The sequence below is a fragment of the Ambystoma mexicanum genome, chromosome 14 (assembly GCF_040938575.1).
Source record: "Ambystoma mexicanum isolate Mex_15411 chromosome 14, UKY_AmexF1_1, whole genome shotgun sequence".
Taxonomy (NCBI): Eukaryota; Metazoa; Chordata; class Amphibia; order Caudata; family Ambystomatidae; genus Ambystoma; species Ambystoma mexicanum.
Window position 1 is genome coordinate 28,313,992 of NC_090940.1, and position 27,737 is coordinate 28,341,728.

The 27,737-nt window shown below is 48.0% G+C and overlaps 1 protein-coding gene across 2 annotated transcripts in view; it reads right to left on the bottom strand.

Annotated features, from left to right (window-relative positions):
• SRP54 (signal recognition particle 54) overlaps window positions 1–27,737 on the bottom strand; it is a 607,474-nt gene that overhangs the window by 246,351 nt on the left and 333,386 nt on the right. For both annotated transcript variants that reach the window (XM_069638449.1, XM_069638448.1), the window contains exons 10-12: window positions 15,826–15,926; window positions 14,209–14,295; window positions 10,097–10,170 (exon numbers count right to left, since the gene is read on the bottom strand). In XM_069638449.1, coding sequence (XP_069494550.1) covers window positions 10,097–10,170; window positions 14,209–14,295; window positions 15,826–15,926 — 262 coding nt within the window. The remainder of the gene's footprint in view (window positions 1–10,096; window positions 10,171–14,208; window positions 14,296–15,825; window positions 15,927–27,737) is intronic.

Here is a 27,737-nt window from a genome sequence, read left to right on the forward strand (position 1 = left end):
GCAATCTATATCCATAGCCCCGGTAGTGCACAATAGGGGCACCCAAGCACCAACTTGGGGTGTGTGTGCAGCCTTTGATGGGAACCAGTAGGCATACCGCCTAGGCTCCAGAGTGTCTGGGCGGGCAGGAAGTGGGGGAGGAGTCTTCCACCCCCTGTCCTTTGTCTGCCAGAGTGCCTGAATAGCTCCAGCTCCCACAGGGGGTCTGGCTGTCCTGATTGGAAAGTCAAATGCTCCTTTCTGTAAAATGCTGAGAGAGACTGCAGATGAGTGTGTGCTGGAACTATATAAAAAGGTGAGGCTTCTGGGATGTAAAGCAAGTCGACCACAGGAAACAGAAGTAACTGAAGAAGACGACCAGAGAGGCAAGCAGACCGCTTGCAAGACTGAAGAGACCACTGCTGTCCTGACCCAGTTTTCTATGCAACGGAGGAGCTCCGAAGAGGACTCTTCCCTCCCTTTGGCTGGTGGGAACAACCAGTCCCAAGGCAAACTTTGAAACAAGCCATCTCCCGAGGTCCTAGGAGCTTCCAGAGCTGCAGAACCTTAATACCAGGAGATCTGCTCCCATTTCAAGAGCATCATTGTGGAAAGGACGAATCCGTCCAAATCTTTGCTTAAACAGTAAGGACACTCCAGAGATCCGATCCAACTTGCCCAGACGCCCTCAGAGCGTGGGACTGCAGGAAGCAAAGAAGATTGACCGGGCGATCCGTGTCCTTTGCTGGTGCTGCTGAAAAGGCACCAAAACTGCAGAGTGAAACAAGAAGTTGCTGAAAGTCGTGCTACAGGTCCCCCCTCGTGGCTGCCGCCGAGAGGCACCGTCCATTGTCCTGCCTTTCGTCAACTGACCAAGGAATCCAGGGGTCAGGTCCAGAGTTGCCACATCGCAGAGAACCAATACAAACACGTTCTTCAAACCAAAAGGTACTGTGGGGGGGGGAAAAAGGTAGTGCTTACCCGAATCCAAGAAGAAGTCGCTTCAGAGCGTTGGAGTGCACGTAAAGGTGTCCAGGGACCCCTCTTACCTCAGACCCAAGCTGCTGCTTGTATCCCCTTCTCAATTCCCTTTTTTGGTCTCCTTTGTAAGTTGTTAATTTGCTGCTTCAATAACTTTAGACACTGGAAGAAATCAGCAGGAACTCTTCATTATTCGCCGTTTGTCAAGGCTTCAAGCCCTCTCCGAACTGCCTTTAGCTAGGGTTGTGTTTTTGGACAAAATATTGCGAGGCAAAGAAACCGTCTCTAAAACCTTGAACTAAGCTCATGTTGCCCTAACCACTTATTTTCCCCCCTTTAAGTGACTTTGCTATATGTGTTTTGCAGAGTAAATGCATTACCGTATGACCTGTTGAAAACCGCATGAGTGTGCAATTACCGATAGTACGATAACCTCGTCTTTCCCCTTTCTAATGTTGCTACAAATGTAACCGCGAACCAACACAAAAGTTAAAGTGCCCTTTGAAGTGTATTATATAGTATTCTTAAGTGTTCTACTGTAAAGGTCGGAAGTATTTAAAGTGATTCTGGTGTAAATATAATAAATATATATCTTTTATATAAATATATGTTTAAGTGCTTCTTTGTTGTGCTCGTCTAGCTAAGATTCAGAGTACTTATCTACAGCTCACATCTTCCTCTTAAAATGAGCCCGACTGCTCTGCCACACTACCAAGGTCCTGAGTTAGTACAGACTGATACTAAGAGTTTGGGGGGGGCGGGAGGGGGGAAATCTACAAACCACTGGGATAGCTTACTAAAGTCTTACTGCCAGTACAACATTAGGAAAACTCCCAGCCAGTAGAGAGGAGATTGGAAGGTGCTCGGGTCTGATCAGGTGGAGCAGTGGTGATCAAGATACCAGGCAGGGGGTGGATTGAAGTGCTGATGAGACTGTGGCAGTGTTCTGAGAAGAGTGCTGGTATGTTATTGTGGGTAGGAGAGACCGGTAACAGATGTGCATAAACTAGGGGAAGGGCTGTAAAAGGTTAGTGAAGGAACAAGTTGCTTACCTACCTGTAACTTTTGTTCTCCATCATGGGTCTGGCATGGATTCACATGCTCATGAATATTCCCAGTTGTCAGGTCGGGAATCTTCGGTAAATGAAAAAAACAGTTTCACTTACAAACTGTATTTCTCCTCTAAACCAATCACTGGTCTCTGGGTCATACTGCCCCCAGCCAATGACTGCCCTCTACCTAAGCCCCATCCTCTGGCAACCATCTTCAGATTTGGAAAGCACGTAAAGTGGCAGTATGACCAAGAGCAGCCACAGAGGGGCAGGAGGGAGGGTTTGCATGTGAATCCATGCCAGACCCATGCTGGAGAACAATAGTTCCAGGTAAGTAACTTTTTCCTTCTTCAGCATTGGGTCTGGCATGGATTCACATGCTCATGCATAAAGAATACATTGGAGTACACACATGCACAACCACAGGAGGTGGCACACCTTCAAGCGAACAGGTTGCACAGCACTGCTTGGCCAACCCTGGAATTCCTGTTGACGCAGTAGAATCTCATGAAGGAGTGTGCAGACCTCCAAGTAGCAGCCCTGCAGATGTCCAGCAGGGGCACACCAGACAGGAATGCCGTTGTAGCAGTGATCGCTCTGGTGGAATGGGCTCTCTGAACGGCCGGGAAGCGGTCGGTTTGCCAACCGATGACAGTGTGCGATACAGCCGGAAAGCTACCTTGAGATGGAAGCCTTGGACAAGGCCTTCCCATGGTTCACAAGACCAAAGTTCACGAATAGTTGAGACGTCCACCGGGAACTCTTTGTGCGTGCCACAGAGAACTTCAGAGCACGAGCCACATCCAGCGAGTGCAAAGTCCTTTCAGCCTGCCACAACATTTTTGGAAAGAACACAGCCGACACCAAAGGCTTGTTGAGGTGGAATTGTGACAGAACCTTTGGCATGAAGGAGGGAGCGTCCGCAGCACCACCCTTGTGTCGTGAAAAGTCAGATAAGGCTGTTTGCATCATAGAGCCTGGATCTAACCTACCCTCCTGGCAGAGGCGATGGCCATGAGGAAAGCTGTCTTACAAGAGAGGAACCCGAGAGGAGATCGAAGCATAGGCTTGAAGGCCCCCCACACCTCCTCCCCATGAGCCTCGTCAGTACCAAGTTGAGATCCAACGCTGGGGCAGAAGCCTTCACCAGCGGCAACGATCGAAACAGTCCTTTGAAGAACTCCTTGACGAGACGGTGGGACCAAAGAAGAACCTTCCTGGAGACCTGGTGTAGCAGGAGAAAGCCGCCAGATGCACCTTGATAGAGGCGTGCACCAGCCCCGCCTTGTCCAAGGACAACAAATATGGCAGAATCTGCGGGCCCGTGACACTCAAAGGATTGATCTTCTGCATCCGGCACCACGTCGCAAAACGCTTCCACTTGTGCCCGTAGCACTTAAGAGTAGACAACGCTCTGGACCTGGCAACGACCATCCTGCAGTCTCCCGGCAACTCGTACCCTCTGAACTTTAAGGCAGCAGGAGCCAAGCCTTCAGGTTCAGCGACCCTGGGTCATGATGTAGGATTGCACTTCCTTATCTGGCAAGCAAATCCATGACCACTGCCAGCTTGACCAGTGATGACGTTGACAGGCAGAGAATATCCATGTACAAAATCTGCCTCGGACACGCCGGGGCAACGAGGATCACCCTGCATCTGCACTGTTTTGAGTTTATTGATGACTCGCAGCAGAAGAGGCAACGCATACAGGAACAGGCCTTCCCACAGGAAGGATAACGCCTCCCCCATGCTCCTCGGCTGGTGGAACCTGCAGACGAATTTCTGGCATTTAGAATTAGTCACCATCGCAAACAGATCGATCTGGGGTCTGCTCCATTTGAGGAAGAGGCGGTCCACTTGTTCCTGTCAAAGTTCCCACTCGTGGCAGGAGCACAGCTCCCTGCTGAGGGAGTCCGCGATGGTGTTCTTGACTCCCGCCAGGTGAAAAGGGATGAGGAACATCTCTTGGGCGACACCCCAGTGCCACAAGTCCTACGTCTCTCTGGAGAGTGCTGGGGATCTGGTGCCCCCCTGCTTCCTGCTATAGAACACTGTGGTGGTATTGTCCGGGAAGACCCTCACCACTTTGCCCTTGGGGGATGGAAAAAACGACTTTAAGGCCCAGAACACTGGCTGCAGATCCAGGACATTGATGTGGAGATCCCTCTCCTCCAGTAGCCACAGGCCACTGACGTGGAGACGTCCGGTGTGGGCTCCCCAGCCCTAAAGGGAAGCATCCATGGTGACCGTCTCCTGGTAAAGGGGGCTCTGGCAACCTCTTCCCCCGGTTATGTTAGCGCGCACTCCCCACCACCATATCACGCAACGGTACTCCTTGTCGAGAGCAATCTTGTCTGCGAAGCTTCTGGACACATGGATCCAAAGAGTCCAGGAATTCTTGAAGGGGTTGCATCCGCAACCTGCAGAGCTGAATCAGGTAGATGAACAAAGACATGATGCCGAGCAGCGACTTGATGGTCCGCACCGTGGCGGTCTTCAGTGCCAACAGCCGTTGGACTTTGCCGGGCATGGCCACTACCCTGTTTTCCGAGGGGGCCGCCAGTCGGGCGACCGTGACGAATAGCACATTCTGCAATAGTATCAAGCAGGACTTGATAGTTGACAGAGAACCCCAGATCTGTCAGCAGCTGGACAGTCCTCTACGTGTGTTCGACGGCTACTTCCCTTGACTTAGCCCAGATGAGCCAGTCGTAGACGTACGGGTACACATGCATCCCCTGTAGACGCAGATGTGCCACCACTGGTGCCAGGCACATCGTAAACACCCTGGGTGCAGACTTCAGTCCAAAGAGGAGGGCCTTGAATTGGTAGTGCCTTCCCTGTAATACGAAGCGCAGGAACTTCCGATGCTACTTGTGAATGGGAAAGTATGCATCCTCTAGATGCAGCAACGGCAAGAAGTCTCCTTCCTCCAGTTGGCCGAGCAAGTGCTGCAGCGTGACCATCCTGAATTTTTGGGACTTGAGGTATTTGTTGAGACGCTGCGGGTCTTGAATGGGCCTCCAGCACCCGGTCTTCTTTACCAAGAAGTATCTGGAGTAGACTCTGGATCCCCGGAGACACTTTTGAACCAGCTCCATCGCCCCTTTTCTTTTATCCCGCACCTGCTGCAGGAGCTGAGGGATAACACTCCTGCTGGGCCACCGGTGGTATCCGGAGACACTTCAGAATCCATCGGTTGGTGGAGATCTTCCACTCTCTGACGAAGCCAGACGGCTGGTCTCCCCGGCAGGGTGCGTGGGCGGGGGCCCAGACGTCCCAGCCGGTTTAATCCTGCTTCTGGGGCCGTGTGCTGCCTTGGAAGCGACAACTGCCACCTCCACTGAAAGCCTTGGAACACCCTCTGTAGGCCTCCTGGGTCGTGGACCGGGAGGGTTGGCGGTACAAAGAGGACCCTCTGCCGAAACCCTTTGACGATCTGCCAGACTTCCCGCCGGAGCCACGAAAGGACAGGCGGTGTTGAAGAGTGCCTAAAGCACAGGCCGTCTCAGTGTCAGTCTTAATGGCCTGCAACGACTCATCGGCGGCCTTCCCAAAGAGGTTGTACCTTTCAAAGGGCATGTCCAGAACCATCGTCTGGACTTCCTGACGATAGTTGGTGGCTTTCAGCCAGCCACGACGGAGGCAGATAACGTTCCCCATCTGTTGGAATCCTGTGTCTGCGCTGTCTAGGGCCATCGTGATGGCATGGTCCGATGCCACCTTCCCCTCCTGGAGGATGGAAAGCGCCTTGACCCGCTTGTCGTCGGGCAGGACCTCCAGCAGTGGGGCTATCTTATACCACAGCTCCCTGTCGTATCTGGCCAGGAAAGCAAGGGTGTTAGCCGCCTTGATTGTTGACGCTGCGGAGTAGATTACTTTTCTTCCCAAGGCATCCTACTCCCCCCTGCCCCCCCCCTCGCTATCCGGAGGGACGGAGGATGAAGACTAGGGGTTCTTTCTTGCTGCTGCCGAGACCACTGAGTCCGGGAAAGGCTGTGAACGTACGCACTTTGGTGCAGACTCAGGCACCCGGTACTTTTTCTCCAGCCGATTCCTCTTGGGTGGGGCTGCGGCTGGGTTTCTCATCAATGCCAGGCCTTCCTCCCAAACGTCGTCAAGGAGAGGCACCGCCAAGATGGTCTTCCTCTTGGCCTTGCGTCTTTTATATAGGAAACCTTCCTTCCTGGTCTCCTCTGGTGTCAGTTGGAAGAGTTCCGGCACTCTGGTGACCATGGCATAGAACAAACCCGGGGGCGAGGCCCTTGGCTGCGGCAAACCGCCCGCCGTGGTCATTGTTAGGGAGAATTCTCTGTATAGGCTAATTTCCCAAACCTAGCGAGTCCCCCAGCAGCTTTGCTGGATTTTTGGGGGTTTATTTTTTCTCCTGCTAAGAGTGAGACTTTTTTTCTCCCACTCTTAGACATGATTTGCGATATCCTTTGACTTTGTAATGTGTTTTATGGGCTATGGGGTCTTTTACTCCATAGGGTTTCATGTGTTTTTGCTAAGTGTGTTACACAGCACCCTCAGTGCAGTAACACAGGGGTGTCATAGTGCCCCCCAAACAGACTCCATACCCTGGGACTGACTACCGTCTCCCAGGGCATGTAAAGTCATCATTGACTTTACTAGTCTTAAATTGTGAACAGAACCATATTTCCTATGGGATTTTCCCATTCATTTTAAACGCACCACTTTTTTGGTGCAATGTTAAAGATATCGCCGGGTTTTTTATTTAATATTTATTCCCCGGTTGGGTCTTTTTGCCAGGACTCAGTTTTAAAATGGCGTTTGTGTTCACCTCTAACTCCAACCCAAGTCGAGCCCTTTGTTCCACTTTTGGCGGAGAAGCCTCCAAAAGTGGTGCCACTCTGTCTGGGTCTAAAGGATGTGTGAGAGGGGAGGTTTAGGCACCCTGGACTGAGTTGCCTCGGCAACTCAAGTCGCACTCTTGTGTGATTGGCCCAGTGGTGAGCCGCCCGGCTCACCACTTAGCATGTTTGAGTGACAGCTAGGACTGATGAATGGGGGTTTCCTGCATAAAAGCAGGGCTTTGGGGACTGGAACTTCAGAAGTCGCCACAGGACCAAAGAATCCAAAGAGGGAGAAGCTGAGCCGACCTGCAACGACACCACCGGTGGAGCCCTGCTGAACCGCCTCACCACTTCCCGACGACAGAGAAGATCTTCATCCCGGATAGTCTTCTTCCTTTGAACTGGTGGGATCAACCAGTTCGCCTTTTTCGCCTTCCTGGATTGTCTCGTGGTCGAATCGCCCGTGCCAAGCACCCCGGCGGCCGGATAGCCACGCTTCACCACTACTGCGAATAAAAGGCTAGTACCTTTTAACCCGGAAACTCTGCGGCTGGTTTCTTCCCTGGCAGTGCAACGACCTCCAGCTTTCCTCCACATCGAGATCCTCTCTTCCCCTGGACGAAACACCGACTTGCACCCGCTGCCAGGAACAACTGCCCCCGCTGGAGCTTTCTCATCATTTCAGGTACTGTGTCCCGCCTTGTCTCCCTTGCAACAGACTGTTCAAGGTGTCCTGTAAATCTTTGACTCTCTATCCTGGGGTGACCTGGGACCTGTTAACTAACTTTTTCTGAACTGATTCAACTCTTTTTGAACTATCTGCAAAGACTTTTAAAGTACAATCCAACTGTGTGATCTTGGACACATTCCGCCTTGCTCTCTCCAAGAGTGGGCCTGGCCTATGAACTTTCTTGATCTACAGTAGACTCTGCCTTTCTTGCCTTGCCGTGGTTCTTTTAAAAGTGTTGGTATTGTGTGCTTTTTAATTCTGCCTTTTCCCTCCCTTTTTAACTAACTTATTGGAGTGCCATCTTAGGTTAAGCGCTCACCTCTGTCTGCAAATAAGTGGTGTTTTAACTAAGACTTGTTCAATAAGTAATCAGGGATGTATATATATTGATAGTGACTGTGTTTTGAACTTGCTTGCCTTGTTAGTGTATTTTTTACAAGTGTGTTTTTAAATAAATTATATACTTTTATACCAAAGCTCTGGTCAGCGTTTGCTTGTGCTACTGTATTTTGGTACCTAATGTGTATACTCTATATAATGCCTAACTCTTCTTGAGAGAAGACTGACTGCTCAGCCACAGCTACCAGGTAATTCTGAGTGGTGAAGACTACTACCAATTGGGTTTACTGCCAACACCTGTAGTCTTAAGCCTTTTGCAGTGGTCCCTAAGGGAACTGCACAGGTTTCTGCCTAACAGTCAAGTCCATCCCCGTGTCCCTAAGGGGCTGGGGGTGAGGGCACATGTGGAGGTTGAGGCAGCGGCGTAGGTTGCCGCTTCCTCTTTTTCATCGGGGGTTGGACCGGGGCCAGCAGTGCTGCCTGCATCTGTTTCTGAATCTCTGACACCAGGGTGTGCAGGGTCGAAAGGATGTCCAACGGCATCCCTCAGTGGGGTCAGGCGGTAGGCTGACTGGGCCCTGTGCCATCGGCGGGTCTGCCGTCGCCTCAGTCGTAGTCTGCGTCTCCCAGGTCCTCCTGGATCGTGTGAACGGACGCCTGGTCCTCCTCATCCAAGGAAGAAATGTCCATGCACTGGAGAATGGTTGAGGCTTACTCTACCCCCCCCCTTTTTTTTGTATCCCTAAGTCTCGGGTTCGGGCTCAGGGATGGCATCCTCTTCTCCGGTGTCCTCTCAACCGGCTTGGCCGATGCCTCCCGTCTCGGGGGCAGGAGTACTCTGCGCACTACCGGGGCTACCTTGACTGGATCAGCCCCCTTGGCCTTCGAGAGGGCAGGCGCCACCAACTTGTTCGTCAACTACTTCACCTCAGCCACCTGGGGTAGGTCGGTCGTCTTGTCCTGGAATCTTCGTCGAAACTTAGACAATTCTTGCCCATCAGTGGCGTTGACATTTTTACTGAAAAAGCGTGAACAACGTAGATCAGCTCAGAGCAAAACACGAGGCCTCCCAACCCTTGAACGTGCAGTAAAAATCTGCAGATGGCTGCCAGATGAGGGGCTTAAGTAGAGGACAGTCATTGGCTGGAGGCAGTATGACCCCAGAGCTCAGTGATTGGTTTACAGGAGAAATACAGTTTGTTAGTGGAAGTGAAACTGTTTTCCTTTACCGAGGATTCCCAGCCTGATGAGCATGTGAATCCATGCCAGACCCCATGCTGGAGAAATAAAGGTGGTGTAAGTGCAGCAGAAGTTAGAGAGGGTGTGAAAGTCAGTGATGGAGAGTGGGTGACAGGAGAGTGGGGGAAAAAGTGAGGTGGCAATATGAACAGTCATGGGGAGGGTGGAGAGAAGGAGGAAGGTAGTGGGGAGTCAGAGAAAGTATGCAAGACCAGGAAGCAGAGGAGTGCGAGGGGTGAGAGGAGAGGGGTAGATTGAGAGAGAGGTGCAGGTAGTGTGAGGGCAGCAGGGGAGAGGAGGAAGCGGGAGGGAAAGAAGGGGAAGTGTGAGGAAAAGGAAATGCATAGAGGGAGAATAGGAAGATCACAGAAGGAGAGCTGGAGTGGGAGAGAATGAGAAGCTGAGAGACTGGAAGAAAAGTTCTATGTGATGTCGTTGCCTGGGAAAAAGTTTCCAGCTAGGCAATTTATTTTCCTGTACCCCTAAAAGCCTCCACCCACAAATATTAGAGGAAAGGGTATTATTTACTATTATATTCTGAAATCCCAGACCATTTGTTGAAAGTGCCTGGTTTTCTTGGGCGTGCAAATTTGGGGAAATGTCGCCCCCTGGTGACCTTTTCCCAGGCAACTTTATCACTGGATACCGAGAAAGCCTGGTGGCATCAGGCAGTCGCACAGATCAGAAGTATTTCATTGTAAGCCTTTAAATGTCCTTGTCAAGATTAGAAAGACATTGATAGAAGGGGGTACCTTCCTTTAGAGTGCATTAGGTAGATTCTGGGGGTAATGTATCCTGGGCTAGGGTGTTAACTGCTCACACATGGTTCGAGAGAGCCGTAGGGACCCCCTTACTTCCAACCATCCCAGTCTTCTCAGACCTGTTGAAAACTTTAAAGAACAGCTTGAATCTACTATAATTGTCAGTGGATTTCTGAGGGCATGCGTCAGAGGACTCACCAGTATCTGACTGAAGGGGCCCATCTTCATTATGTTTTGGAATTGCTCGTACATGTCTCTTAGTGTGAACTGACCTGCAATACAAACACAGGATCACAAACGGGAACAAACACACACTATGAAACAATTTCAAATGGCACTGGGGACAGTTGTAGCACACTGTGGCAACATGAGATTGACAAACACTCAGAACTGAGGCTGTGCTTGTTGCGTCTTGTGGAAGAACACATCACAGTCAATAGGTAACCAAGGAACATGATCACTGGAGAATAAGGGAAAGGTTAAAAAGCTGCACCGTTAGGCACTCCTTAGCTAAGACTTCATTGGGCTTCTCCAGACTACAGCGGTCTGTTTAGAAAAGCCCAGAGCTGCAATAATCCAGTGTTAAGCAAGTGTCCAGAGCGGTGAAATAACAACCCATATTCTCTCCCATCACACAAATGCCTTATGTAGGGACACATTAGGAGTGGCTCCTGCTTTGATTGACATTTCACTTACTGCAAGCACTAGGGTAACCACAGGGGCACAATGTTACACCTGTAGCCACTGGAACAATCTGCTCTTGTATGGGAGGTGTGACCAAGTCCCCTGCCTGACCCTTAGGGTGTGTGGGGTGGGGGTCAGGGGCATGACCCATGGGGGAACAGCCGCCCACTCTTATGTAGGGACCTGGGTGGTATGGGGAGGATCAGCTAGCCGTCCCCTTGAGAGGGGGTTGGAGGGCGGCAGGTGTTCATCACATGGATCATAACAAATCATTGGCCCCTTTAAATAATTTAATAACTAGAATGAAAAACAAACAATGTGAACAACAGTAACACAGGCCCACATTGACTGAGAAACATATTTGCTCAGCATCATAATGATGGGGCAGTGCTTTGCTGCAGGGTCCAAAAGCTGCGCTGCCAGAACAACGGCACAGAGCTCTGGTGTTCCCAGGCAGAAGCAGCACATGGAATGAAAATATAGTGGAACTGCATGAAATAAGTCTGCTCCAATGAACTCAGGAGACCTGCGCTGTGCCATCAATAGCACCCAAGTTGAAACACAGATGGGAAAGCTTTACTTTTTTCTGCTTTCCTCCTACAGACTTCTATGGGACACCATTTCTTTTTGCTTTGTTTGCACTACTGAACTGACTATTTGAAGGGATGTGAAGCTGTAAAGCCTTCTGCTTTGTGCTCATTTTTATGGGAAGACTGATCAGTCCATAGCCGAGAGACCGTCTTGCTTTATGGATTTCTTGTATTTTTACAACTGCACACATCCCCTACATTGAAGTGTTAGGATAATCTGTATCCTATATTGGTTTCTTTTGTAACTTTTAGGTTACAAATGCAAAGTGTCTAGGATGGACTGGTGGCATCGAATATATTTTCCTACCCCATTTTAATCTTTTTACCTGTGCACATTTGCACTTATCGCGAATGACCAAGCGTGGCTAGTGCGCCAAGATGGTCGTGCCACAAGAATTGTGCCTGTCCTTTAGCCATATTGTTTTTTGGCTTTCTTCCTGCCCTCTCAGGGACGAATTGCCTTATGTGGAATATCCTTTCCTGGGGAAAGCTACTGCTTTAACAGAGTAAAGGGTAGTCTGTGTGTGCGGCCTGAGGTGGGGGCTGGAACCGTCTGGTCCCAGTTCACATCCTGGTACCTGAATTGCTGAGCAGAATGTAGGCTATGCACGATTGGATAGCCACTGCCAGTTTGAATGGAGCAGATCCTTATCATTGGCGAGCTTCCAGCCCAAATCCTGGATAAAAGGTTGACTCCTGCAGCCATTGCACAGATTGTTGGAGCCAAGACCCCTACGAAGTGTAGCCCACTGACTACAAGCTGACATGCAGCAACTCCATTGATGTCCCAGTGAAGCCCTGCTTCTCTGACCGATCTCAGAAGGCCCTAGTCGTTGCTTCAACCCTCGGACCGGTGGGAACAACCAGTCTAGACCCCTGCTTGAGGATCCACTAGTGTCCCTGGACCAACCGACCGGTAAAAAGGCTTTGTCCTGGGCTACCTTGTTGCAGCAGTCGCCATTCTGAGTGCACCCTTGGAACTTAGAGGATCTTCAGCTTGTGCCACAAGATGACTGCTCTCGCATCTTCAGCCTTCTTGCATTAACGGAAGCTGTGTAGGGCCTGCTCATTTGTTTATCCATTGAAGATTGTCTGGTAGGTGTCATGAGGTCGCCTGCTCTGCAGAAGTTAATCTTTTCTTTGCAAGGGTGTTCAGCTGAAAGGTGCCTGGAACTAAGATTCAAGCACCACGACAGATCGAAACTAAATCCCACGTCCGAAAATGACATCTGAACCCATGACCCCTAGTCTTCCCTCGACTGGACCAAACACAGACGACTGTCCCCAACAGATTGCAGAACCTCAGCAGTGGTCTCTGGATAAATCAGAGCCAGAGGGGTAGGTTAACAAATCGGTTTCTTTTCCCCCTGTCCTCCATCGGGTTATATGGGCGTAAATTCCTTTCCCGTCACCCTGATTTAGATCAGTGGTGATCTGTTCTAGGATCCTATCCTAGGCCTATCCGAGGATAGAGGGACTGAAAGAGTTAATTACCTACATTTTCCTGAACTTTTTGAACTCTGAGTCCTACACATGACATCATTCAATCACATAATAAACCTACCTGAAAAGCGTATCTTTGAAACTAGTAACTTTACAGTACAAGGCCCCAAACTATCTTAGATCTGGACTTACTAAGTGCTAGGGAATCATTTTGTGATTAGTCCAAGTGTTTTCATCTGAACTTCATGCATCTGAGAACTTAGCCATGTTTCACTGGTTACTTAAGTACATGCTTTCTTTCTTCTCCTAAGGGTGAATGTATAATCAGTTTCATAGTAAGCGTGACAATATTGGACTTGCGGTTTCACTGATAAGTGTATTCTGAAAGCCTAATAAATAATTGTATATTTTTGTGCATCTTCTGTCAAACTGGAATTATTGGAGTGTTCAGTTTGTGTCTCACTGTAGCCCTAGACCACTCACACCCCTCCTAAGTCCAAGCTTCACCGCTCTGCTACCTACCTTGATTGGGTTTGGCTAGACTTCAATGTCTTTCCTGTTCACTATAATAGGTTGGCTTCCCAAAATCTAGCCCCAAGGTAGAGTTTGGAAATCCACCTTTACAAACATGTATTCAAATATAATCAGTCCTGCAAAGAGAATGAAAAAATATGTGGATCCTCACGGGGAGCTGGCTCATTTGGGAGGGGGAAGAGACCCTATATTACGGAGTGCAGTCAGGGCATTGGTGTGGGAGCTGTATGAAAGACTGCGCATTTGGAGATGGCTGGAAGAACAGAGGACAGGAGTCTGGTGAAAGGAGGATTAGAGGCTGGGAGACGAGAGGAGTGGATGGGACAGGGTGAAGAAAAGAACACCCCCCCTTCTGAAGGACTACGAGGAAGGAGGTACCAGCATGTCGGTTCTTAAGAAGCCACTACAGGGTCAGGTTCCAAAACGGGCACCTGGAGATCCCCTACAGATGACGGTCTGGCTGTGCTAGGAGGAGGAAAATTATTGGGTTGGGCCAGGTAGCACAATGACCCTGAATCAGTCAGCTTGTTAGGAAGCCTGTGTCCTGCCCGTAGCCGCTCTGGGCTTGCTTTTCCAATGGGAAGAGTTTTGCGCCATTTGGAACCTGCTGGAGTACATGATGACTTTCCCTGGCCAAAAACCCACTCATCGAACGTTGACCAGTGAAAGAACAACACTGCCAAAGGACAGACCCGGACTATGAGAGACGCCAGGGAGACACAGCAGAGACTTTGTTTGGAGGCTTTTTTTGACTGCACACACTTAAGACAACCACCTTGGAAAGACTTGCAATTCCGAGCCAAAGGACATTTTGGTCTGAAACTGTTGTGGCCCGTTTTATGTTTTCTCCAAAATAAAACTTTGTTAAAGCGAGATAATGGACTTGTGCCCTTTGTGGAGATTATTTGACTATGAAATTGTACTGCGGCAATAACATTCAAGTCCATCACAAGGCCTCCCCTCTAGCGAACCGGCACTAGAGCCCCTGAAGCCAAGACTCCAGTCTGGAGCGCCCACCAATAGAAGGTACTTTGCAAGGAGGTACTTTCTGTGACTCACCGTGCTTGAGTTTCTCGATGAGTGCTTCGTTATCATCCAGTTTTAATTCATTAACCTTGTCAATCAGCCCTTCAATATCACCCATACCTGAAAGAGAACAGTGAGATTTCATTGTATCATTTTATGCTGCAAGGGGCTGTAGAGCATGAACAACTGCTATACTGAAACAAACCCTAAATGGTCTGAAGTAAAGGCAACCATTAGAAAACCAAAAGTGAGGCTGCCATGTGGGCTCACAAAGATAGCATGGCCAGAACGCCATTTAGGCACCTCCTGCATGTCCTGAACAAAGTAAGCCTTAATAAGCAAAATGACTCGGAGCAGAACTTCAACAAAAGAAACACACACTGATACCGGCTAGCACATTTGGCTACCAATGTGCTAACAAGACTTGCACTTCTGGTGCAACCAAAACTAAATTACATCTGCCACGAGCCTACTCCCTAAAACTAATTTAGGGCGATATAATTAGCCTAGGGTAAAAGTGAAGTGCTCGAAGGGCACCGGTGGTGCACGGAGTATGTCTTAATGGCAGGGGACCTTCAGGAGACATTCCTTTGGCCACCAAAAAAAAAAAACAAATTAAAGAAAAGGTGGGAAAAAGCAAAACGTTTGAAAGGCCCTAAAAAGGTTACTTGCCCCTTCCCCTCTTAGAGTAGATGTGCAGTGCTCATCAGCAGCTACTGGATTTAAACATTAGTTGTAGGGGAGGATTGGATCGGACTGACCACTGCTGCACTTCGTACATACAATGGATCTATCTTGTATTGTGTACCTAAAGTACTGATTGTCACCTTAAAGAGTCCATGTATGTGACTTTAATATAGTGTACATTGTTCGGTATACAGTGTTGGGAGTTTTCTTAACTACTAGCCTTCCTTCCTTCCTTCCTTCCCTCACGAGGTTAATTCTAGCTGCTCTGCTCTCCCGTTGCTACTACCCTTTAGAGACAGTTGCCTTCTCTGTTGGTTGGAATTACTGTCCTGCCGACAAGGACAGTAAATCTTCTGTTGTAATCCAATCCACACCGCAACAAACTGGATGGGAGCAAACGCACGCCTTTATAGACCAATGAAGTCTGAAGGACCACATAGGAGTGCCCCCCCTCTGATCATAGCTAGTCAATACCCCCACATCACAACCGGTATCTCAAAATCAGTTCAAATGCATGCATGCTGATGCAGGCTGATGCATGCTGCAACCAAACCTCAGCAGAATCCGAGGAAAGCGATGCCCCGATGACCAACCTAAAGCTAAGTCGGGGCCTTGCGGCTCAATTTAGAGAAACACTCATCACCAGATCAATGCCAACCAATCTGAGCCATTCCATTGTCGTCATTATCAGAGTGCTTCCAACCAGAGACACAATGGAACAACCAGAGCCCTTTCAAAGCAGTCATCGAAATAACGATCAGAGACTTGACAGCAAAATGTGATCCATTCAGCAGAGCTCAGCACCAGCTAGAGCTCTCGCTGCAAGATCTGTTACAGGCAATGCCGCACTACCAGAGCAGAGGCAGCTGAACCCTCCACAGTTCCTTCCTCCACAGCTCAGCCTGGCAGGTTTGTCCTATCTGCTAGTGGAAACTGCTGGAGCACTACAAAGCAAGCACATACCCAGAAGCTTGCTGATGAATGGCTGCGTTTTGAAGGGCTCAAAGTCGTCGATGTGCTCCCCAGTACCAATGAAAATGATTGGACTCTTGGTAGCAGCAACTCTGTAAGACGAGAAGAACACATGATTTAAAAAAATAATTTCTTTTAATGCAAAGCTTTTTATTATGAAAAGAAAAACAGCTCACATGTTCTCTGAATAGAACACCCAAAAGTCACAAAATGGTTGTGGATCCGTACTCTGGAAGGTACCAAGTTAATCATCAACAAGAGCCTCCAATTGTATGCTCTATACTAGACTATTCAAACCCTATAAATGCTATGGTCACGCAAAACCTCAAGAGGGGTAGGGGGATGCGCTAGGCCTCAGCAAAGTAACCCAGGAGCTTCCCTAGTTCACACCCCTCAAGCCCCCCCAGACCATCCCCCACCCACCCTTCTTCTCCTGGGAGAGCCCTGTGCTGCATCCTAGAGTAGAGGCTCTTAAACCTCCCACCTCTGAATCCAGCCACCCCCAAGTCACAAACCCCAAAGTAGTCACTATGGATCGTAACAGTCAATCGTTTTGATCTTACTTTCACCTCGGACCCCAAGACAGGATTGGAGACAAACCTCTCGAGAGAAAAAGAAAAACCTCTGCCATTGAGGATCACCTTTAAATTTACAGTGTCTCTGTGCACAGATGGTATCAGTCCTTTGCATTCAGGAGATTCTAGTTCGGACAGTTTTTCTTAAGCCCTACTGTTATTGAGAATTCTCAGAAATGTGCCAATTCCTCTCTACGTTAGAGACCCCCAGCAACTTTGCTGGATTTTGAGGACTTAAATTTTTAACCTGGAGAGAGTGAGACCCTTTTTCCTACTCTTTCATGTATTTTTATGTGATTTTGAACTCTGTTTCTCTTTAGGTTGTGGAGTCTGACAAACTCCATAGGCATCATCTTTTACATGGCGTCACACGACACCTTCAGTGCAGTGGCACAGGGAAGTCTTTCAGATTTTCCCAAGGTTTAAATACCTTCTCTTGGATAAACTACTGTTTCCAATAGCAATGAAGTGAAATTGACTTTACTTACACTTGTAACTTTCTAGAGCCAGCACATGACATGCATTACTCACCGTAATAGCATTTCTAATGATTGCATCTGCTTAGATTCACATGCTGTGCATATAGTCCGACATCCAGTGGTAACCGCAGAGTATTGCATCTTGTCTTTCGAGGATCGAAAGGGGACGTCGACATGGGCGTGCCTGTAACACTATCCCTAATGTGACGTGTAGTGTAGCCAAAATCCCTCACGCGTCGAGGTCCCTCCGATTGTACTTTCTCTGCCATGAGGGAGCCTAATGACTATCGTGAGGGAGTACATAAAAGAGAAAGTATTAAGAAGTCTATGTTCCTTCCAACCGAGCGGGGAGGAAGGGTGGGCGCATGTGAATCTAAGCAAATACAATCATCAGAAATGCTATTACGGTAAGTAATGCATGTCTTCTGATGCTTGTTAATCTGCTTAGAATCACATGCTGTGCACAGACTAGCGAGCAATACACAGAGTTGGAGGTGGGTTGTGAGAAGGAACAGTAGTGAAAAGATGTCTTAGTACTGCTTGTCCCACTTGAGAATCAGACCTAGAATGAGTGTCTAGGCAATAGTGTTTTGTAAAGGTGTGTACAGAACTCCAGGTTGCCACTTTGCAAATGGACTCTAGGGCAGTGGTCTTCAAACTTTTTTGGCCAGGGCCCCCCCGAGCAAAATTTGGGCAGGTCGGGACCCCCCAGAAATGCCAAATGGACAGTATATATTGCGCGCCGTCACCTGCTCTCATCAAAGTCGCTGGGCTCCCTCATCCCACTCCTACCCAGTCGCTGGTCTCTCCCCACCCCATCACACACCCAGGGCTCTCCCCACTCTGCTCCCATCACTATCCCATGGTTCCCGCCCATTGTGCTCCCACCATAGTCCCTCGGTTCCCCCATCCCGTTCCCAACACAGTCTGAGGGCCAGTGGCGGCTGGTGAATCTTTTTTAAGTGGAGGGGCATTAAGGGGAGGTTCGGGGGGGTTTCCCCCTGTGAATTTTTTTTTAAATAATAGGTTAAAATGTTGCATTGTAGAGCATACTTTTAACAAAAAATGGGTAAATTGCCAAACAGTTTGCAATTGTTGCCGGGAGTCCAGGGGGCAGGCATTGATATTTTATTTCTATCGCGCTCAAGGGGGGCAGGCAAGGGAGGGGAACAGAGGAGAATAAAACAGCGATCTTACTAGGCCCAGTGACATTGAGAACGCGCAAGTGTGAGGGGAAAAGTGCATGGAAGGGGGGAGAAGTGGAAAGTGCGAAGCAGAGGAGAAACAGATAAATAACAATAAATAAATAATAAAGGCAACAAACAGTGGTAGTGCAGCCAGCAATTTGCAAGTGCTACGTTTAAGGCAGCAGACAGGGTAGGTCTGATAAGTGCAGGAAGAAAGATGGTTCTCCTCAAGTTTTAGAGTGGCAGGGCGCTGTTCCAGAGGGAGGCCCCAGCCGAAGATCTACCCCCAGCTCGTTTCTTTGATAAACGACTGACCCTGAGGGAGTTGGAGGTAGAGGAGTGAAGAGCTCGAGAGGGGAGGTATTTGCGGAGGAATAGCTGAAGGTATTTTGGACCGAGGCCCCAGAAAGCCTTGTGGACAAGGCAGAGGGTTTTGAATGATAGATGTCCGGTAAAAAGATACCATCCCTGTCCCCTGGGCCCCACTGGTCCTAACACAATGAACATGATTATGTGTATATGCAAGGCGCTGCACATTCATACAGCAATCACTCTATCATTCACATGAGCATCCATCACCATACACTCACTCATAACGCATCCATACACATGTTTAAATAAAAACAATGAACATAAACGTACCTTCTGCATTGGCCTGTGTGTGGGTGCTGCTCCAGCTGCTCTGTCCATATGTGCGAGGAGGCGCAGGAGCTCCCCCTCGGACATACAGACATGCAGTGCCCCAGCCAGCATTTCCAATGAGCTATGCAATGCTGGCGAAGCAAAATGCCCCAGCACTTGCATGGCTCAGTGAGCATGTGCGGCTGGGGAACTAAACTGAACTGTCAAAGGGAAACAGTGTTTCCCTTTGACAGTTCAGCCAGCCCAGGAGCACTCCATTAGCTGGATAAAGCAGCTGAGGGAGTGCTCACTGTTTCACTGGGCTGGCTCCTTAGCTCCTCCATAATGGGTGAGGGGCCACTATGCAGTTAGTAATGTTGACCATTGTTGCTGAATATATCACAATTTACTTACATTTTAACACAAAGCACCCCTTTGGGTACTATTGAAACAGTGGGCTTCATAACTACTCTGGCGGTAGCTGTGCCGGTAAAACCGGCACGGCTGCCACTGGAGTTGCATCCGGGTCTGGCACCCGCGAATGGGCAATTACTAGGTCATGCCGAGTTAGGCGGACATGATAATTGCCCTTTCGAAGGTGCCGGTAGATCCCCATTCCCATTTGAGCCCCATATGGCTCAAATGGGAAGGGGGAGCTCGGATGCACCGGCACCGTTAATAACGGTGCTGGTGCATCCGACGAGCTGAGGTCAGACCTGGCGGGGGCTGTCAAGCACCCACGAGCACAACTCTTACTATGGCGGAACGGTAGCAACGGTGCCGGTAGCTTACCAGCACCGTTGTTACTGGTCCGCCATAGTAGTAATGAGGCCCAGTCTGTGACTAAAGGAATGAATATCCATTTACAACTGTGGGCCACTTTTTCATTGTTGCCTGAGACAGTTTCATGCTTCAGCCCGCCCATGTGGGCCACCCCTGCCCATTTCTTCCAATCTAAAAAAAAAAAAAAATCTTTTTTCATGCTGAGCTCTCAGGGCCCCCCTGGGATGCACCCGCGGACCCCTAGGGAGTCGCGACCCACAGTTTGAATGCCACTGCTCTAGGGGAACATTTGCAATGAAAGCTATGGAAGCCCCAATGCCTCGAGTAGAATGTGCTCTAGGATTGAAGGGCAGTTCCCCCTAAGCAAGAGTGTAACAGTGTGATGCATTTGACAATCCACCTTGAGATGGCCGATTTAGAGACAGGATCCCCTTCTCCACCAGCTGTCACTGAACCGAAAAACTGGTTAGTCTTTCTCAGTGGTTTAGTCTTTTCCAGGTAAAACATGACTGCTCTGCGCACATCCAATGTGTGTAGGCTTCTCTCTGCCATGTTAGTGGGGTTCTGGAAGAAGGTAGGTGGTTCTATCGAATGGTTCACATGAAACTTTCAAATAAATGTAGGCGCAAAACGGGGATGAGTGCACAGAACCACCTTATCTCTGAACTGTAACGAAAGGGTTTAGAACTGAAAGGGCCTGTAGTTCACCAACTCTCCTTATAGAATTGATAGCCACTAGGAAGGATGTCTTATAGGCAAGATCCTTGAGGCTTGCCTTGTGCATAGGCTCAAAGGAGGATCCCATGAGCCTAGTAAATACCACATTCAGATACCATCCGGGAGCAGGGTTAGAAATGGGGAGATGAATCCTCTTAATCCCTTCCATGAAAGCCTTAACAACTGGTATTTTCCACCACGACACATTCTGTTGTGACGTAGTGTAGGCTGAAAGAGCAGCTAAGTGAACCTTCAGGGAATTAAAAACCAGGCCTGAGTCTAGTAAATGAGTTAGGTACAATACAATCGAGTAGGAGAGCAGTCAATGGGATTGACGCCACTGGCATTGCACCAGATAAAGGGCTTCCATTTATTGCAGTAGCAATATCTGGTGTTTGGTTTTCTTGCCTCCCTGAGTATGTCCATGCATCTCTGAGGAAGTTGTAAGTGCCCAAACTATCAAAAATCGGTACCAATCTTTCTCCGACACAATACCTCACATGCACTCTCCAACAGTGCCACAACCTCATTAGTACGCCTCTCCACCTTCCGCTCGCCACCTTCGAACACCGCTCACACAACTCTTTAGAAAAGGAGTCTTTATATTACAGCCTGTCCTGCTCTGCTGCCTGTCCCCTCCCCGCCAACTCCCATAGTCTTCCCTGGTCACCTGTTTCTATGGGCCAACCTTGACCTACTCTTGGGGGTTGGGAAATCTGTATGTGCAAAATAAGTTCTGCACCCTTTTCACTCTCTGGCATTTGCTCCTCCTTTGTAGCGGGAAGTAGTTTTTTCTCCATAGGTCGGTCTCCCATCACAGGTTAAAAAAAGAGGACTTCTTTCCCGGGCGTTGCTGCTTGCGGAGTTCAAGATGCCTGGTTAGATACATTTTCCAATGAGCACTCAAGGGTTCCAGCAGTCATGTGACTGCAGTGTGGGTTGAGAGCTTCAGGCACTCTTATTCCTAAAAAAAGAAATCTGACCAGATAAGAGGCTGCCGGGTACTGAAGAGGGAAAGTGGTACCAGTGCTCTCACGCCACCCAGACCACTAATGGGAATCGAGGACTGGGGTCCTTCTCAAACTCTGAAATAGGTCAGACTCTGGGAATGCCCTGGGAGGCCACCAACTCCAGGTTGAGAGGGGTACCCACTCCCCTGTGACAGTCAGACCGCAGCAAGTGTGTGCCCCAGCGACGGTGTGCATCAGTACCCATCGTCCAAAACGGCTTTTCAGCATCCTGTGCTGAGGGGCCCTGCCTCAAGTTCTTATGTATTTCCCAACCTGAAGACCTTACACAAACATTTGTCACCAACCGTAGAAGTGCTCGAACCTGCAACCCCTGGGCATCAAGAACCGTAGCTGAAGGTGGGAAAGTGACCTTGGACACTCTTCAGGAGACCTGCCAAGTCCTGGGAAGAATAGGAGTATGGAGGGTGAGTTGATACAGTAATTACCTGAACCACTATCTCGCCTTTAAACATTTTTGCAAACATTCAGAAGCTTTTCTAATAGTTTGGCTTTGCCAATGCTTGCTCCCACAAGCATTCCGAAATTGGGGGACACTTATTAGCTAGAATAACTTGTCCCCTACCCCTTGGAATGCTCCATTGGACCCCAGAAGCCCTAAACGAAGGTTTTCCCATCTCACAAAACTGAGAAATTTAGGGATGATATGATATGGCATTTATAACATGCCTGTACTTGGGTGCGAAGAGGCAAAGGAGGGGGAACAAAGGGAAGACCGACAACAATCGTACTAGGCCAGGCGACATTGAGATTGCACAAGTGCAGGGGACTTTTAAAGTTAGAGTTGTATCTCTGTGGCGCTGTAGTGCTGCATACTAATACTTCGCCGACACATTAACGAAAAGAAAAAAGGTAGGCAGGTGAGATTTTAGCAAGCAGACAGTACATATGGCAAGGGTAGAAACGATTCTTTAAGCACTTCTCTTGTACCCCCCTTTTTTCAGATGCAGACACAGACAGTGCAAAATATAACAGTGGGACATAGATCCCACGGCTGAACTATAACAACTCCAGAACCCGGGTCCATTAGAAGACAGCAACTTTAGAGAAGCCACGTAATGTAAAAACAGCATACCGATGTATAACATTCTATTACAACACAATCATATAGATTAAACAAAAGGAATTTCTAACAGCGTTCCCTCTATCTTCCCGCTTCCAAAAGCGGAATGAACACGAGTGGATACAAAGAAGATGACGAGACAAAACCCCTCACAAACAAGCAGGTGACGTATAGATATTAGGCATTAAATAAGAACCAAATAACATTAGGGGGAACAAAGTAATGTCCTGAAATAAAAATAAAACAATATAAAAAGGAAAGCCCAAAGGGTTCTCAACACTGCACAGAAGGTGCTGTGTGCTGCAAATGTCAAAGACAGAAGCCTTTCAAAAATATGGAGGAAAGCAAGACATCCCAAAAAATAAAAACATACCGAACAAGGGTTGCATAGTCAGCGCAAAAGAATGAATGAGGGGAAACGAGGCTCCCCCCCATTCAGAAGAACAAAGAAAAAGGTTCTAGAGTCCAGGAGAAAGTGCTGGGGGGTGCGGGGGGGGGGGCGGCTTTCTGCTGGGGGTCTCACAAGTAGAGGGCATTTGGCATAAAAATGAAGAATCTGCCTAACACAGGTGGAGTCGCTAACCAAGGGTAAGGATCTGCACCAAGGAAACTTGAAGGGACTGTCCATTCCTGGGCAGCCTTAGCAACCACATCTGCCCAGCGGTTATGGGTGTTTTCCTGAGGTCCCACTTGGAGGTAAGTCTTTAGTAAGCAAAGTATCAGACTGTACCAGCTCAGAGCCTTGGTAGAGTGGCAGAGAAGTCAGGCTTATCTTAAGAGGAAGATGTGAGCTGTAGGTAAGTACTCTGAATCTGAGCTAGGCGAGCACAACAAAGAAGCATTTGCACATACATTTATATTAAAATATAGATTAGATTTTCACACTAGTCACTGTTAAAAAGTTATCACAATAAACCAACACACATGGGTATACTTCCTAATACTTTCAAATGGCCACTTCTTAGTTGGTGGAAGCTGAACGTGTACAATTGTTACAGGAGTTTGACAGGTCTTCCATATCGGTAATAGCACACACCCACAAAGTAATACAATAATTGCATTTAGTCAGCATACACATATAAGATGGTGACTTTTGGGAAGAAAAACAGCGGGTTAGTGTAATCCTAGCAGATCTTCAGGTTCCAGAGACAGTTTCGCAGCACAGCAAGTCCTTTAAGTCAAAGACACAACCCTAGCTAAAAGGCAGTTCGGAGAGGCTTTAACGCCTGAAAAGCAGTAGAAGTCAAGTTTCTGTGGCTACTTTCTAGTCTCTAGGAAAGATACATGAAGGGTTAACCAACGCTGGAGACCTTGTTAAAGGACTTGCTAGAGGGACAAAAGCAGCGGCTTGAGTCGTAGGTAAGATGGGGGTGCTTTGGAAACTTCTACGTGAACTCAACGCTCTGCAGCGACTTACTGGAATAAGTTAAGCAATACCTTTTTCCCCCACAGTACTTTAGGTTGGAAGAAAACGTTTGTGGTCGATGCTCTGCGATGCTTCAGCACTGGATGAGACCTCTGGATTCCTTGGTCCGATGACTGAAGGCAGGACAATGGCCGGGAGATCTCTCAGCAGCAGTCTCAAGGAAGGACCTCTGGCATGGCTTTCATCAACATTTCTGGTCACTCTGCGGTTTTGCCGATTTTTCTGCAGCACCAACAAAGGACGTAATCCACCCGGTCAAACTGCAGTCCCGCATTATGAGGGAGTCTAGATGAGTTAAGATTGGGTCCCTGGAGTATCCGAGGGCTCAGCAAAAACGTGGATGAATTCGGCCTTTTCACAACGATGCACTCGAAATGGGCAGTAGATCGCCTGCTATTGGGGTTTCTGCAGCTCTGAAAACTCACAGGACCTTGGGAGATGGCTCAAAACAAAGTTTGACTTGGGAATGGTTGTTCCCACCAGTCACACGGAAGGAGTCCTCTTCAGAGTTTCTCAGTCGCACAGAAAATTGGGGCAGGACAGCAGTGGCTGCTACATGGTGTTGTAAAGGGTCTGCAGGAGTCTCTGGTTGTCATCTTCGGTTACTTCAGCTTTCAGTGGTCGACTTGCTTTTTACTCCAGGAGCCTCACCTTTTATACAGTTCCAGCACACACTATGGTGCAATCTCTCAGCAGTTTACAGAAAGGGGCGCTCTGCTGTCCAATCAGGACAGCCACACCGCCAGTGGGAGCTGGTTCTATTCAGGCACTCGGCCTGACAAAGGACAGGGGGGCGGGGGGTGGAAAACTCCTCCCCCACTTCCTGCCTGCCCAGACACTCTGGAGGCTAAGCGGGGACACTCAGGGGTTCCCGCCAAAAGCAAATCACTCACAATCACACACCTCCCCTCCCAGAATGGTAGAAGGGCTGACAAAGAACGACGATGCTAGTAATGGTGAAAAAAAAAGGGAAGCCCCAAGTTGGTAATTGGGTGTCCCTATTGTGCACTACAGAGGCTAGATACGGTCCACTGCCACCAGCCAAAACTAGGAGATTGTCCAAGTGACTAAAAAGTCACAGAAGCAGAGAGAAGGGGGATACTAGGTATCCCCTTGGCACTCCACAGAAGGTGGTGTATGTCAATCTATAGCGTTTTTGGAGAGATACTAAGTATCTCTCTACCTTTTAGAACTGTAGTTACTCTAGGATAAAGCAAATAATCTCAAAGGAGGACCTGGAGGGTCCCCAGCAACCCTGCCTAGAAGGAGCTGTGTGCTGCAATAGTAAAATACAGAAGCCTTTAAGGGTAATGGGGGGGAAATAGACTCCATAGGACAGGTAAAATATAAAGAATCGAGTTCCAAAAGACAGAGCCCATAAGAACGAATGAATGGGTGGAAAAAGGCTCCACTCATTCAGGATTAAAAGAAAAAGGTCCAGAAGTCCAGCAAAAAGTGCTGGGCATCTCACTAGGAGAGGAGATGGAGCATACAAATGATAAATCTCCCCAACAACTATCCCTTGGTATACAGGTCCCCAACTCTAGTACAAGTCTGCACTACCCAAAGGATTTGGTATAATAGCAGAGCAGGCAGGCTGATCTGATGAGGAGAATGTGAGCTGTAGCCAAGAAAACTAAACCTAGTAAGTACAATAGTGCAAAGAAACTCTTACACAGTAAATGTTACATTAAAAATATACATGTATTCTTATTTACACAAATAAGGTAGATAAATACTTGTTTCACTTAACCAACACACAGGAATGAATAGCAATACGTTTCAAAGGTGAATACTTCAATAGTAGTGGCTTGCGGTTGTATTTGTTACAGAGAATTAAACTAATGACAGTTCTACCGTATTATTGGTACTACCGCACACTCGCATTGATGTACAACATATACGGTAATTGTATTAGTTTAGCAAAACATCAAATAAATTCTGTAGAAAGGAAAATAGTTGGTTATGTATACTTAAACACTGTAAACACTTCTTTACTTCGTAGTGACCCTTTTCAAGGCTAATGCTTTTAATGTACAATCCCCAACTATACGATAAAGTCAGTGTAGGAGTGGAACCAAAGTCTTATGTAGCAGCAGAGCAGGTAAAGTTACTGTAGTCACTAGAATCAAAAGTTTTAGTAAGATAACACCAAGTACTGGGACTCTGTAAAGGACACCATAAAGGACCCACCTTCCAAAACCTGGGCCAGAGGTATGGGGACACCCAAAACACTTGCAACTCACTCCAGTCTGTAAGAAACCTCAAGGTGTCGCACCCTCCAGGCCCGGGGATCTGTCCTCCAGGTGGCCAGGACACAGCCATCTCTTTTGGATCCAGTTCTTGGGGATGGACCAGTGCGGGAGGATCACCTGGATGAGAGGTCCTCTGGGATTGTGACACTGGAAGGTGAGATGTGGTATCCCCCTTCCATTGACACCTTTTCCCTATCCTACCAGGTAGGATACCTAGGAATTCAACCCCCCGCCCCCACTCTTTCCCGACATGAACACGTTTTCTCGGACAATTCACTGTGAGCGACAACAAACTGACATCAGAGACGTATGCCTGATATGTCCCAACACAAGGGTCAGGCAATTACTGATAATTACTGATAATTACACACACATGACTTCCATCACACTTCCCCCACATGGATAAAAGGTGGAGCATGAAAGGACACTCGGCGGAAGGGGAAAAAAATAAAGGGGGGGGTGTGGGGGCAAACACATCAATCCCATAGTAATTTTTCAGAGAAATATAAGTCCAAAATAGGGAAGCAGCAATCGGGAGTTGTGCATACTTTCGCTCAGTTACACCACTATAGTACTGGGATGAGTAAGAGGTGACTAGGAGTTGTACACACCAACATTCATTTACACCACTCTGATACTCAGACCATGAAGAGAACTGCAGAGGAAGAGTATTGCAAGGGTCAACCATGTCCAGAAAATAGATGTAATTGTGGTCAGGCAATTGAAATCAAATGAGTGAAATAACGGGACCCTCGTGGGGCTAGAGATGGGCTAGAGATGGGCATATGGTAATGCCGAATAAACAAACGTATGACAATTGATGGTGAACCCAAAGTGGGGGGTTTTGGACATAACGAGCAAGCTGCAAATTATAAGTAAATGAACTTGAATGTGAAGGAATTATTACTAAATACCGAATTAAAGGAAAGTTCTGATGAGCCTACAAAGTGAAACCAAGTGTGAAACAGAGATTAATATTTATGAAGTAAACGTGATGAACACTTATGAATACTGTCAAAGCAGGGCAAGGTAGTGGAAGAGAGTGAGCACCACAGAGTGCACTGTGGGGAAGAACCCAATGTGGCAAAGACAGGAGACTGGCAAGGAGAGTAAAGTGAATGGACACGGTTAGGGAGATTAATCATTTGTATGCTTCATCCCCTCTCCTAGTGAGACCCCCCCCCTGTGCTTTTTGCTGGACTTCTGGACTTTTTTCTGAAATCCTGAATGAGTGGAGCCTTTTTCCACTCGTTCATTCTTATGGGCTCTGTCTTTTGGAACTCCATTTGTATTTTACCTGTGCTATGGAGTCTTATTTTCCTCCATAAAACTTAAAGACATCTGTATTTTACTATTGCAGCACGCAGCTCCTTATTGGCATTGTGTTAGGCAAGATTGTATGCAGTACCCTTAGGGTGCACTACAATGACCTTTAGCTCCTGGCAATAGGAACCCAACCTTTGGTATAAGTCTGTACTACACAGGTTTGTATTTATTTGTATTTATTGATTTATAAAGCACCATACACCAAAGTGCTGAAAGCAAAGGTTGGTAGTGTGGCTGAGCAGCCAGGCTGATCTCAAGAGGGCTCAATGTGAGCTGTAGGGGAGTTGCAGAGTTTCACATTGACAAGTATTCAAATAAACACTTGCACACAAGGTTTCTTGAATAAACAATTATTAATTTATCAGTTAGAATAAGCCTTCTTCAGAAGGGAGCAATATAAAAGCAACACACAAATACACTTAAAAACCGGACACTCTTAGTTT